The sequence below is a fragment of the Sinocyclocheilus grahami genome, unplaced genomic scaffold (assembly GCF_001515645.1).
Source record: "Sinocyclocheilus grahami isolate Dianchi unplaced genomic scaffold, SAMN03320097.WGS_v1.1 scaffold57.1, whole genome shotgun sequence".
Lineage (NCBI taxonomy): Eukaryota > Metazoa > Chordata > Actinopteri > Cypriniformes > Cyprinidae > Sinocyclocheilus > Sinocyclocheilus grahami.
In genome coordinates, this window is record NW_015505236.1 from 1,105,065 (window position 1) to 1,118,255 (window position 13,191).

Consider the following 13,191-nt stretch of genomic DNA (forward strand, 5'->3'; position numbering starts at 1 on the left):
AAATAAGAAGTTACAGGTCTGTGAGAGCCAGAACTCTTGCTTGTTTGTAGGTGACCAAATACTTATTTTACCGAGGAATTTACCAATTAATTCTTTAAAAATCCTACAATGTGATTTTCTGGATTTTTTTTTCTCATTTTGTCTCTCATAGTTGAGGTATACCTATGATGAAAATTACAGGCCTCTCTCATCTTTTTAAGTGGGAGAACTTGCACAATTGGTGGCTGACTAAATACTTTTTTGCCCCACTGTAACTCAAACACTTAGAATATTTAAAGTTTACCATAAAAAAAGAGGTCGTTACAATTTTTACATGTTACTATTTTTGTTAATGAACATAAATTTACATCTGCATTCTAACTCAAGCTATAGCCTACTACTGTCAACTGTCATATTATTGTCATATTATTAATATTGCAGCCTGCACTTCAAACTGTCTAAAGATTTGTGCCATCAAACTCAGGCAACACAAACCTGTTAAATATATTTGAAGCAATATCACACGTTAGCACAAGAAACGAATACATTTTTCTATTAAGATATTTATTTTATTAAGGAAAAATGACTGGAAAAGTGTAAAGAATTCAAAAACGTGATGTGTCTGTCAATTGTTCTAACAATAAAGAGTAGTTTAAAACCACAATTAACGATCTGGTTTCTACAACTTTCACTTAGGAGCAAAATATGCCTTTAAATTAGAAAGAAATAAAGATTTGAAATTTATCGTGATAATTATCGATATCGACTGATATGAAAATTTTTATTGTGATAATTTTTTTGGCCATATCGCCCAGCCCTATCTGCTTCTTCATATCATTCCAGACAAACTGGATGATGGTGAGATCAGATCTCTTTGTGGAGCACTGGCTGTTGTCAGACACTGTTTTGTGCAAACAAAAATCTCACTGGATTATTACAATTAATGGCAAAATTAATGTTTGGAAATGTAAACTGATATTTCTTACTGACACACAACAGCAAAAGATAGAAATAACGGACTTAAAACTATTTTTCAATCTGGTGAAAATACTAGTGTTCTAATAATTTTGGCCACCACTGTATGTGTTGAATGCATTAATGCAATGATGAAACGGATGATGTTTCTTAGTCAGTATCCCCTCAATGTTCAGCTTCAGCTCATAGAATGAATTTTGCACGTTCACAGATTGTTTCATGATAACCAACAAAAGTGTAAATATGATGTACTGTAAATAAGAGATTAATTGTGCAGTGTAAACAGCAATTTTTTCAAGAGTGTGTAACTCAGTGAGATTTCATTAAACTGAAGTGATTGACTGCTTCAGTGATTATAAAGCACATGTTCTTTGTTCACTTTTGGTATATAACCCATTCACCGTTTGAAGAACTAAGTTTTGACCACTCACTAAAAGCTGCAAAGTTTTGAGAGTATTTAAATCCGTAACTGTATCTGAAATTGCGGGGATTGACAAAGTGATAACCAAAGCAACGTATGACAAAAAATATGATATGTCAATAACTGGACACGCCAGCGCCACTGTCTCTTTCACTCATATAGAGAGGGAAATCCCCCTGTGATCCGAGCTGAGAGGTTAGGCTACTCACGGACTGAATATGCGCTCTGCAATAATAATGTGATCGGTTCCTATGGTCCACGCTGATAGCTGTTCCGAGGCAGTTTTTTAGTTCTCATCTCCATAAATATATACAGTGGGTACGGAAAGTATTCAGACCCCCTTAAATTTTTCACTCTTTGTTATATTGCAGCCATTTGCTAAAATTCTCCTATAAACATATTTTTTGGTATACTGCAACTTTTGCCAATTCTGTAACCCATGGAAGATGGTGAACCACATTTCTGAAAAGGGAGCTAAAAGACTAACTAGTAGTATTGTTTTTAATTTATAAGCATTAAATGTTAATTTTACATTCAGATAAGCATTTAAACAATAAAAACAAAGGAAGTGCAAGACACATGAAAGCCTGCATGGAGTTTGCTAAAAAACACCTGAATAAGATTCTCTGGTCTGATGAGACCAAGATGGAACTTTTTGGCCTTAATTCTAAGCGGTATGTGTGGAGAAAACCAGGCACTGCTCATCACCTGTCCAATACAGTCCCAGCAGTGAAGCATGGTGGTGGCAGCATTATGCTGTGGGGGTGTTTTTCAGCTGCAGGGACAGGACGACTGGTTGGAATTGAGGGAAAGATGAATGCGGCCAAGTACAGGGATATCCTGGACGGAAACCTTCTCCAGAGTGCTCAGGACCTCAGACTGGGCCGAAGGTTTACCTTCCAACAAGACAATGACCCTAAGCACACAGCTAAAATAACGAAGTTCACAACAACTCTGTGACTGTTCTTGAATGGCCCAGCCAGTTCCCTGACTTAAACCCAATTGAGAATCTCTGGAGAGACCTAAAAATGGCTGTCCACCAACGTTTACCATCCAACCTGACAGAACTGGAGAGGATCTGCGAGGAGGAATGGCAGAGGATCCCCAAATCCAGGTGTGAAAAACTTGTTGCATCTTTCCCAAAAAGACTCATGGCTGTATTAGATCAAAAGGGTGCTTCTACTAAATACTGAGCAAAGGGTCTGAATACTTAGGACCATGTGATATTTAAGTTTTTCTTTTTTAATAAATCTGCAAAAATGTCAACAATTCTGTGTTTTTCTGTCAATATGGGGTGCTGTGTGTACATTAATGAGGAAAAAAAATTAACTTAAATGATTTTAGCAAATGGCTGCAATATAACAAAGAGTGAAAAATTTAAGGGGGTCTGAATACTTTCCGTACCCACTGTATAGTAGTAGAGCTATTACAGTAGCTGGAAATCTGTTGATCCTTCTGTTCCTCGTGCTTCCCCATCTTCATAGAGAACGCGGTTCATGGTTGCTCAGAGTGCTTTGGAAAGAAAGTGAAAATGGCGCAGCCACGATTTCCACACATTTTTAGACGCTGGGAGCAGGGAAAACTGTTTAGAGCGCCTTATTGTATTATTAAAATATCGATATTTGGGCCAGTGTATCGATTCTCGTATAGCATGGAGAAGGACAACGATATATCGCCATATCGATATTTTGTCCCACCCCTAGTTGGAATAATAAAACTTATTATTTTGATGGCGGATTGTAGTCCAGAAAGGTCCAAACGACAATCATCAGTGACAACTGGAGATTCACCCATTGTCACACAAGATTTGTATTTCAAAGAGAACCAGTTCTAAGTAAGGAATAATTGACGACGGCCCGTTGAATTATTAGAAAATAATGCACACCTGAGGCAGTGATGAGGCCACGATGCACGGTTTGATGTTTTATGTGCTAACCGATCATCAGACTTAATCACCATTGGTAGCTCGATTTATTGTAATGCTTTTTTTCTCAGTTGATCAGAACATTTTACTTTACTTGTTCAGATGACATTTTCCTGTAAAAATTCTGATTTGGGTCATACTACCAAGATGTAGATTCTGTGCATCGAAAGTACAGTATCCACACCGGTGCGGTGACTGACAACTACACATATTCCTCAAAACATTAGATTCATCCGCACTGAGGAGCCGTGCTGATGCACAACCCACGTAAAGATGATAATTCCCCAAATAACTGCAATTGCAGGTTTCAAACAAAGATGGCGACAAAGAGGCAAAACTTACAGCTGCAGCTTTATTTAAAAACTATTTGAAGACTTTGTTAATGTTTATTATTATCATATATTGTTTATTTTTAAAAACATTAAATGTTCCCAATAGTTTACAGAAATTGGTACAAAGAACTGTGAAAGTTTACTGGTATTGGTCCCAACTACTGAAATTTTGGTATTGTGAAAACACCGCACATGACCCTAAGTTGACTGTAATGCTTTGTTCAATGATACAGAAGCTGAGGTTGCCATCTTGGCTCCAGCAGGAAATTAAACTGTACCATTTCAGTCAGCAACGGGGGTCCCGAGTTTTTTTCCCAACAGTTTTGATTATTAATTTACATACTATTTTAATTATGAGTAAATTTGTATGGTGTACGGTAAATATTATTGTTATTAATATTATTATTTTGGAGTTTATCTTGGTTTGGGTTTATTACTGAATTTATGTTTTTTTACCTTTGGGTTTATTTCTTTCTCAAGGGTTGAAGTTATATTTTGTTAAGAGGTGTAATTTCTTATTTTCAGGATTTGCTTTTGCCTCAGGATGGTTTCTTTAATTTACTTATTCATTTGGGACAATATTTTGCATGCCTACCCCTGTATGATTTTTTTTTTTTGTAATCTACTTTCTATCCCTTTTTCAACAACTCGTGTCCTCAGTGTATAACTTGGCCAGATTTATTACAGTAACCAGACTGAAAAAAAGACTCCTTAAAACAAATGTTGTCCTTTCGTTTTAAAAAAAACTGTCCATTTTCTGGAATTAGTTTTTGAAAGAGACATTGCAGATAAGTGAAGCGGTTTCTGATTACGCCTATGGCTGCCAAATTGATCTCTGGTGGTCTGATATACTTTTTTCTTAGAGAGACAGTAATTGAGCTATATCACTGTTCAAAGATACCAATGTTGTTGTTCTTCAAAAAAATAACAAAGACATCTTTGACTTTCTTTTGCTGAAAGTTCTTAGCTTGTTAAATGTGGATCAGACCAGCCAGGTTTATATAGATGGCTCCGTCCAAGCCTGCGGTTCCTCTGAGATTCATTAAATGATAATGGACTGATAGGAGCGTTCAGACTTTGTCTTTCGGAGCAGTGTTGTTAGGGTTATCTAGGTTACCCAGTGCCAGGTTATCCAGCTTTCAGAGTGCAACAACAAAGAAACTGACTCTCTCTCTCATTTTCACTCACCATTCTGGATTTAGACCGTACACTCTTAAAAGAAAATGTTTTATATAGAATCTTAAAAGGTTCTGTCAGGCGCTTCATGGAACCCCTAAAAGGTTCCATATAGAACCCTTTTAAGGGTTCAATCAAAAGAACCCTTTAGGGTTCTTTGTAGCCAGGAAAAAGGTTCTATATAGAACCCTTTAGGGGTTCCCATCATGGGATTATTCTTTGGATTTAATTTTTGTTTTATTTTAATTAAATTTTAAGACTTAAACAGCCCATATAGCTACTTTATCACTAGAAAAACTGAAATACCCATAAGCTTAACACATCAAGGTGTTGTGTGATCATTTAAGACACTTTTACAGCAATTCATAGTGCAACAGTTACAGGGATTAACATAAATCCATTTTTCTTTATTTATTCATACTTTTTATTAAAATAGCACTCTCCATTTTAGAAATGTTTTTTCAACCCCCTCCACCTTACTCACCCATCCAACATGTCAGTCACTAATATGTTGATTGCTAGAATCCACACAAAAAAACAATTGAATGTTAACTTGCACAAATAAATAAATTGAAAGTTAACTTGCAAAAAGAATTAAAAATAACTAAATACATAAGTAATATTAGAATGTGAAAAAGTCATCAAATAGTACATTAATGACAGTCCTCTTTTGCATCTCACCACAAGGTCATTACCCTTTACCTTAAATAAATGTCAAGTATTTACTCCACATTCTCCTATAAACCAAGTAGTCTGACTTTTTTTTGTATACTGCTTTTGTTATTGAAGAATGTTGGTAACCAAACTAATTTAGTATTTTTTTTCTATACTATGGAAGTCAATGGGGATCAACAACTGTTTGGTTACTAACATTCTTCAAAATATTGTCTTTTATGTTCCACACAAGAAATAAACTCATAGAAGTTCAGAACAACATGAGGGTGAAAAAATTGTAGAATTTTGAGTTTTAAGTCCTGTTATGATCTGACAAGTTCAGTGTTTTAAATGGGTTCCAAATTGAAATCAGTGGTTACTAAAGAGATTCACATATGCTTTTATTTCTTTTTTATATGTGAGCAATGGTAACATGACCCAATTTACACCCTGGGATCAATAAATTATATCTATTATCTAATTTATTTTCCACAAATGTGATAAAGCTCTTACCAGGTTTCAAATATAAATACCGTCTATAAAAATAAATAATGTCTATGTTATAAGGTTTATTTTATTATTTCTTCTCAAAAAATTTCACCTAAAAATGAGCACCAAATAAAATCAGTCAACAATCCATTAACAAAAATATATATAGTTTTATTTTAACATTGCAATAGAACCAATCGACAAGAAGCTACTGTTGCAGAATATTAATTACGGTTTACAGTGCATCAATAGCCGGACTTCTGACAGGTCCTGCAAGAACGTCCACATCCTGCAGTTGTTGCATCTGTGCCTCGGTTGGACTGAATTGGTTTGCAGGAACTGTTACAACTTCCTACCAATCCACAGCAGGAATTGCACCATCTTGAGCAGGGCTGGGTCCAAAAATCTCATGGCAGTGAGTGATGATGTTTGCCTCTAAAGACATCCTTTGACAAACATCTGATTTGGTGTGTGGTGACCAGCAGTGCGCAATCCGTGATTGTTCCACAGTTCCTTGAAAACCTCAAAATCCCGGTTAATCCGTGGAAGGTACACATAATGCAGTGTGCAGATGTGTAGCTCATTGGTACAGTCAATGACTCCATCACTCCCAAGAAAGGAGAAAAACTGGTGGTACACATCAGTCATACCCCGGATCCCCTTGATCACTGTTCTATATTCTAGGCTAGATGTGAAATGTTAAAAATTAAGATTACTTATACAGGTGCATCTCAATAAATTAGAATGTCATGGAAAAGTTCATTTATTTCAGTAATTCAACTCAAATTGTGAAACTCGTGTATTAAATAAATTCAATGCACACAGACTGAAGTAGTTTAAGTCTTTGGTTCTTTTAATTGTGATGATTTGGCTCACATTTAACAAAAACCCACCAATTCACTAACATTAAGCTGCTGACAAGTCTGAGGTAAGTACTGTCAAGCCACTGAACTGTCTGTGTGTATGTTTTCATCCCCATGTGCTCGCCGTGACCCAGTTTCTGTTTCTCGTTGATTGTATGATTTGGTTCAGGTGTGTCTTTGCAATTATCCTTGTTACCCCATGTATTTAAACCCCAGTCTGTGCAGTCCGTGTTTGTCGGGTCTTAATGTTATGCATGTGTGTCTTCAGCCATTCCTAGTGTGGATTACCCCTTGTTCTGGATTACATTAACCCTTTAAACCCGAGGTGTCCCACCCCACACGAAAAAATTCTAAATCACATTACGAAGCATCCCCTGAATGGAATAACACAAAGTATGTAAAGCTTAAAGCTAAATTTTAAAGCTTAGAATCTCAGCTTTTTAATGAATGTAATTATTTCGATCAACTCTTAACGAGCACTAAGCAGTCCCTCTAAACTGAAGTGTACCGGGGGGGGACGACAATATTATTAATCATATTTTTCAAACCACTGCCTTGATCAACAAAAAATGGATATCATTTGAAAGTTCCTAAGTAACTCCAAAGTAGTTACGAGTTATTTGCTGATAAATGACAAAAAAAAATCATTATTTACAAAATGGTTTTTTTTGTGCCATGTACTCTAATATGTCAAAAATATCATACAGCTCGGATAGTCATGTGTCATATGTCAGCGAGTGGAATAAAACAAGTATAATTTTTTGGGGCTTTGACTAAACTTGAGTGAGGCATTACTTCAAATTCAAAACAACAATTTGAAAACTGTAAAGGGCTAAGATAAGGGCTACCTTGGTTCCAAATGCTGTAACTTTTGATTACTTTATGGTATCACCACAAGTACACATGTTGGGGAAGAAAGTTATATACACCTAGGATGCTTTGAGGGTGAGTAAAAACACAGGCTAATTTTCATTTTTGGTGAACTAACCCTTTAAGTTTGATCACAAAGCTAGAATGTCCACTAATGTGTTTATTTACCAAAAGGCATGAGTGGTGAAAAATTAGTTTTTCATAAAACTGCAATTTAAATATATTTAATTATAATCTATATATTATTTCTATAGGCTATAAAAAAGAAAAGAAAAAAAAGACAAAATAATTAGGCTGAATAAGCTGATCTATCGCATGTTAAATGGTGGTTGCCTAGTCTATGAATGATACACCCCCCTTAGCTCACAGAAATGTTTTGACCCAAGTCCTCAGCAGCCAATGACACTGATCCGTTCAAACAGATTTTTAACACGTATTTAACACGTATTTCACGCATATTTAACATGTTGAATACACGTATTTAACGCACTGATTTTTCACGTGTAAACGACACGCATTTAGTATGCGTTGTTTACGCGTGAAATACGCATGTTAAACGTGTTGTATAAGCGTTAAAATTCATGTGTTTATGGCTCTTTTGGCCTTCCATACGCGAGAGGCGCGAGACTAAAATGCGGCACTGTGCAGACAGGACAAAACTGATCAGCGCATAGATACACGTTCAAGTTGTTTGCCGTTTATGTCAAAGATAATTTTATGCATCTGTTTGGAGGGACGAGTTATAAGAATAGCCTTTTAGAATCTAAATGAAACACTGAAACTCCATATGATATGAGCATGTTGCTCGTCAATAAAACAGCTGTATGGCATCTTACATGGCATGATAACTAACTTGCAATCATGTTAGTGTGCTGATTAAATTGCAGAATATAGCGTGTACCTATTAATAAATAGATAAAACTGTCCAGATTGCTATACACTGCTAGTATCCAAACATAAAAACTGCTATAATAATAATTATTCATGTATTTTATTAATTTAAGTTTACTTTTAATTAGTTGATATCAATATTTTTATGTAATACGCATTGCTGATGTAACAAAGCCAACACAATTTTTTTTAATGTTTAAGCAAAAATACGTTGAATTGATTAAAAGTAAGAGTAATCTGTTAGTAAAATTTAAAAGTATCTGTACTATTTCAAATAAATGCTGTTCGTTTGAATTTTCTGTTCATGAGAGAATGCTGAAAAAGGTGTCACAGTTTCCACAAAAATATTAAGCAGTACAACTTTTTTGAACTAATAATAAGAAGAAATGTTTTTTGAGCTGAATGTTAGCATATTAGAATGATTTCTGTAATAACATTTTATAATGTTTCTGTTTTTTTCTGTATTTTTTTAATCAAATAAATGCAGGGTTGGTGAGCTGATATTTTAACGTTATTGTGTATATCTGGGTTTTTAACTATATTCAGCCAATTTTGGTTTACAGCCATACAAAAAATTGCAAACCACAAATAGAAGATTACTCGCATTGTCTAAATATACACTCCTTAACAAAATCTTAAGACCGGGGGAAACATTACAAGTATTTGCATTTTGCGCTGGTGGATCGTAACCAGGTTGTAAGTACCAATTTTTTTTAATGTTTAAGCAAAAATACGTTGAATTGATTAAAAGTAAGAGTAATCTGTTAGTAAAATTTAAAAGTATCTGTACTATTTCAAATAAATGCTGTTCGTTTGAATTTTCTGTTCATGAGAGAATGCTGAAAAAGGTGTCACAGTTTCCACAAAAATATTAAGCAGTACAACTTTTTTGAACTAATAATAAGAAGAAATGTTTTTTGAGCTGAATGTTAGCATATTAGAATGATTTCTGTAATAACATTTTATAATGTTTCTGTTTTTTTCTGTATTTTTTTTTAATCAAATAAATGCAGGGTTGGTGAGCTGATATTTTAACGTTATTGTGTATATCTGGGTTTTTAACTATATTCAGCCAATTTTGGTTTACAGCCATACAAAAAATTGCAAACCACAAATAGAAGATTACTCGCATTGTCTAAATATACACTCCTTAACAAAATCTTAAGACCGGGGGAAACATTACAAGTATTTGCATTTTGCGCTGGTGGATCGTAACCAGGTTGTAAGTACTGCTTCAAAATGCCAAAAGAAGAAACAGGAGCAAGAGACAAAAAAATAGAGACTAGGCAATTTATTGAAAACTGCATTAAAACTCAAACAGGCTGTTTATCAGCTGATCAAAAGTTTAAGACCATATGCTTAAAAAGTTAAAATCGGTGCAAAAATATGGCTTTCATGTCATTGTCCTTCAGGCAGTCACATTGTCATGATCTCCTGATGGCAAAGGCAAAAACGCTTTCTGTCTTTGAACGTGGCAGGATTGTTGAGCTGCACAAGCAAGGGCGCGCGTAATGCGCCATCGCTGCCGAGGTTGGATGCAGTAATAGTTATTTTAAATTTCTTAAAAGATCCTGAGAGTTATGGGACAAAAAGTTGAAAAGTTTTGACATTTCACTGACCATTTTGTTGAAAAAAACCCCCCTTGAGTTTCAGTGAGTGTCAGGCCTTTTTTGTACCCTGTTTGTGAAAAGTACCATGATGTGCACATTCAATAATGTGCAGCTGGGTAATTATCATGTGCACTTGTAGTCATTAAAGATAGCTAAGGAAAAGTGGGTCAGGTGTGTGTGGGTGTCTTACTGTTGTTATACTCTTTGGCACAGGTCTCTGCGCAATCTCCTGGATGGAGAGATGGAGCACTCTGCTGGGCTCAGGCAGGAGGTGGACAGCTTGAAGAAGAGACTGGCTGAACTAGAGGAGAGACATGCAGCCAAAACCCAAGCACTCATGAGGTAAAGTCACTAGAGACTAACTGAACAGTAGTCTGACTGACTCTGACATATTCCGACTATCAGCCTAAACTCTAGTTGACATTGCATTGCCAGACAGCAGCTATCTGACCTACAGTACATGTGAAGCACTGTTTTTTTTTTAGTTTAGGGGTGAGAAAGTCTGAAATTGGTGATACCACAGTAATAGACCCTAGCTGGTTCAAATAACTTTTAACAGCAGCCTAAGTAAATGTTGCACAATAATAGCAAAGAAATAATTGAAAAATGTGTGGTTTTTTTTAGTCCAGATTTTCAATCTGATCAAACGTAGCCTATTTCGTTCATGGATGTTTTTTCAGTTATCTCACTAACTTGCAACTTGAAACAAAACATTCATACATTCGATGCCACAAATTCATAGACTCGAGCTTTGAGGTTGCCAAACAACAGTATATGAGGACATATGTCACTTTGTTTTGATTTATGTGTTAAATTTTTTAATTTTCAATGATGTATCGTGATCCCAATGAGAGATATACCAGTTAGAGAAGTTTGGAGTGAAAAATGAAATCGGTGTATGCAGAGTTTTTGTGTGTTTTGGAGACTAGCTACAGGCTAACAGCTGGCTAATGTTAGCATTGCTTAATATGGAATGGTGTAGTGTTAGAGTTTAAAGGTTGGCTGTGTTTTCAGAAAATATGTTAAAATGATTAAACATCCCTACTGATTCTAATACACTGCCATTCAAATGTTTGGGTTTAGGATTTTCTGATGTTTTTGACTGAGGTGTCTTTTTCTTCCTTAGGCTGCACTTATTTGAGCAAAAATACAGTAAAAGCAGCCATACAAAATATTATTTCAATTTAAACTAACTGTTTTCTATTTTAGTACATTTTAAAATGTAATTTAGCTGAACCATTGATGAACCATCAAAGATGAGCCGTTACTCCAGGCTTCAGTGTCACATGATCCTTCAGAAATCATTATAATATGATTATTTGGTGCAAAACATATTAACAGAAACATATTATTATCTATATATATTGAAACAGTTACAGTTGTGCTCAAAATTATTCATATGGTAAATATGATCAAAGAAGGCTGTGAAAATTTAACCTTTCATTGGAGAATAAAAATTTAAAATGGGAGAGAAATCTCATTATGAAATAAAAAAAAGTTTTTCTCTAATACACATTGGTCACAATTAATCATACCCTTTTATCCAATACTTTTTGCAACCACCTTTTGCCAAGAGAACAGCTCTGAGTCTTCACCTATAATGCCTGAAGAGTTTAGAGAACATCTGACCGGAGATCAGAGACCATTCCTTCATACAGAATCTCTCCAGACCCTTCAGATTTCCAGCTGCATGTTGATGCTTCTCTTCAGTTCACCACACTCGTTTTCTATAGGGTTCAGCTCAGGGAACTGGGTAAGCCAGGGCAGAAGCTTGGTTTTGTTCTCAGTGACCCATTTTTGTTTTGATTTTGATGTTTGTTTGTGGATCATTGTCCTGTTGGAAGATCCAACCATGGCCCATTATAAGATTTCTAGCATGGACAGTCAGTTTTTAATTTTTTATCCATTGGTATTTTATAGAATCCATTATGCCATCCATCTGAACAAGATATCCAGGATCTCCGGCAGAAAAATAAGCCCACAAGATTAAAGATCCAGCAGTATATTTCATTGTACACATGGGGTACTTTTTATCCCTGTGTGCACCAAACCCATCTTGAGTGTTTGCTGCTAAAAAGCAATTTTTTTTTAGTTTCATCTGACCATTGAACCTAGTCCCGTTTAAAGTTCCAGTCGTGTCTAGCAAATAAATATGCTGGAGTTTGCTTTTGGATGAGAGCGTTTACTTTTCTATTTTTTTCTTGAAACCCTCCCAAACAACATTGTTTTTTTTTGTGTGGTTTTCTGACCCCAAGACTCAACTATTTTCTGCAGTTCTCCAGCTGTGATCCTTGGAGTCTTTGGTCACTCAAACTCTCCTCCTCACCGTGCATTAGGATGATATAGACACACGTCCTCTTACTCTATTAGAGAAAAATATTTATTTCATAATGTGATTTTCCCCCACTTTCACTTTTTTTTTTAACTTTAATTAAAGGTTAGATTTTTTTATTTATTTTTGAATGAAAGATCAAATGGATAAACAATGCAGATTTATTTTCACAGCCTTCTTTGATCATATTTACCAAGGGTATTAATAATTTTGAGCACAACTGTGTGTGTGTATATATATATGCATACATACAGTGGCGTGAAAAGGTTTTTGCCCCCTTCCTGTTTTTTTTTTAATTTTTTGCATATTTGTCACACTTAAAAGATTCAGATCATCAATATATATATATATATATAATTTTTTTTTTTACTGACCACAAGCCTTTAAATGGTAGTGTACATTATTTGCAGTCCTTGTGTAGTAATTATACCTCTTTTATTAAATTTTTAAATACTTTCTTCATGGCTAAATAAATCAAGTGTTATGATTTAGTTTTGGTCTTTTAAGTAAGGCTTCTAACTCTTTGTTGAAGCATTTTTTAAACACCTATGGTAAAAATCTATGTTAGAAGAGAGGTATGTTGCTGAGACTAACCAAAGAATGACATGTTAACACTTGCAGATGATCAGAAACCATTAAGCATTTTGTGTATTACTTTGTGTATTCACTTCAAGT

General features: G+C 35.0%; 1 protein-coding gene across 1 annotated transcript in view; it reads left to right on the forward strand.

Annotated features, from left to right (window-relative positions):
* Positions 1–13,191, forward strand: part of snx29 (sorting nexin 29) — a 227,934-nt gene that overhangs the window by 20,691 nt on the left and 194,052 nt on the right. Inside the window, exons 12-13 of the mRNA XM_016270687.1 lie at positions 10,297–10,300; positions 10,398–10,526. Coding sequence (XP_016126173.1) covers positions 10,297–10,300; positions 10,398–10,526 — 133 coding nt within the window. The remainder of the gene's footprint in view (positions 1–10,296; positions 10,301–10,397; positions 10,527–13,191) is intronic.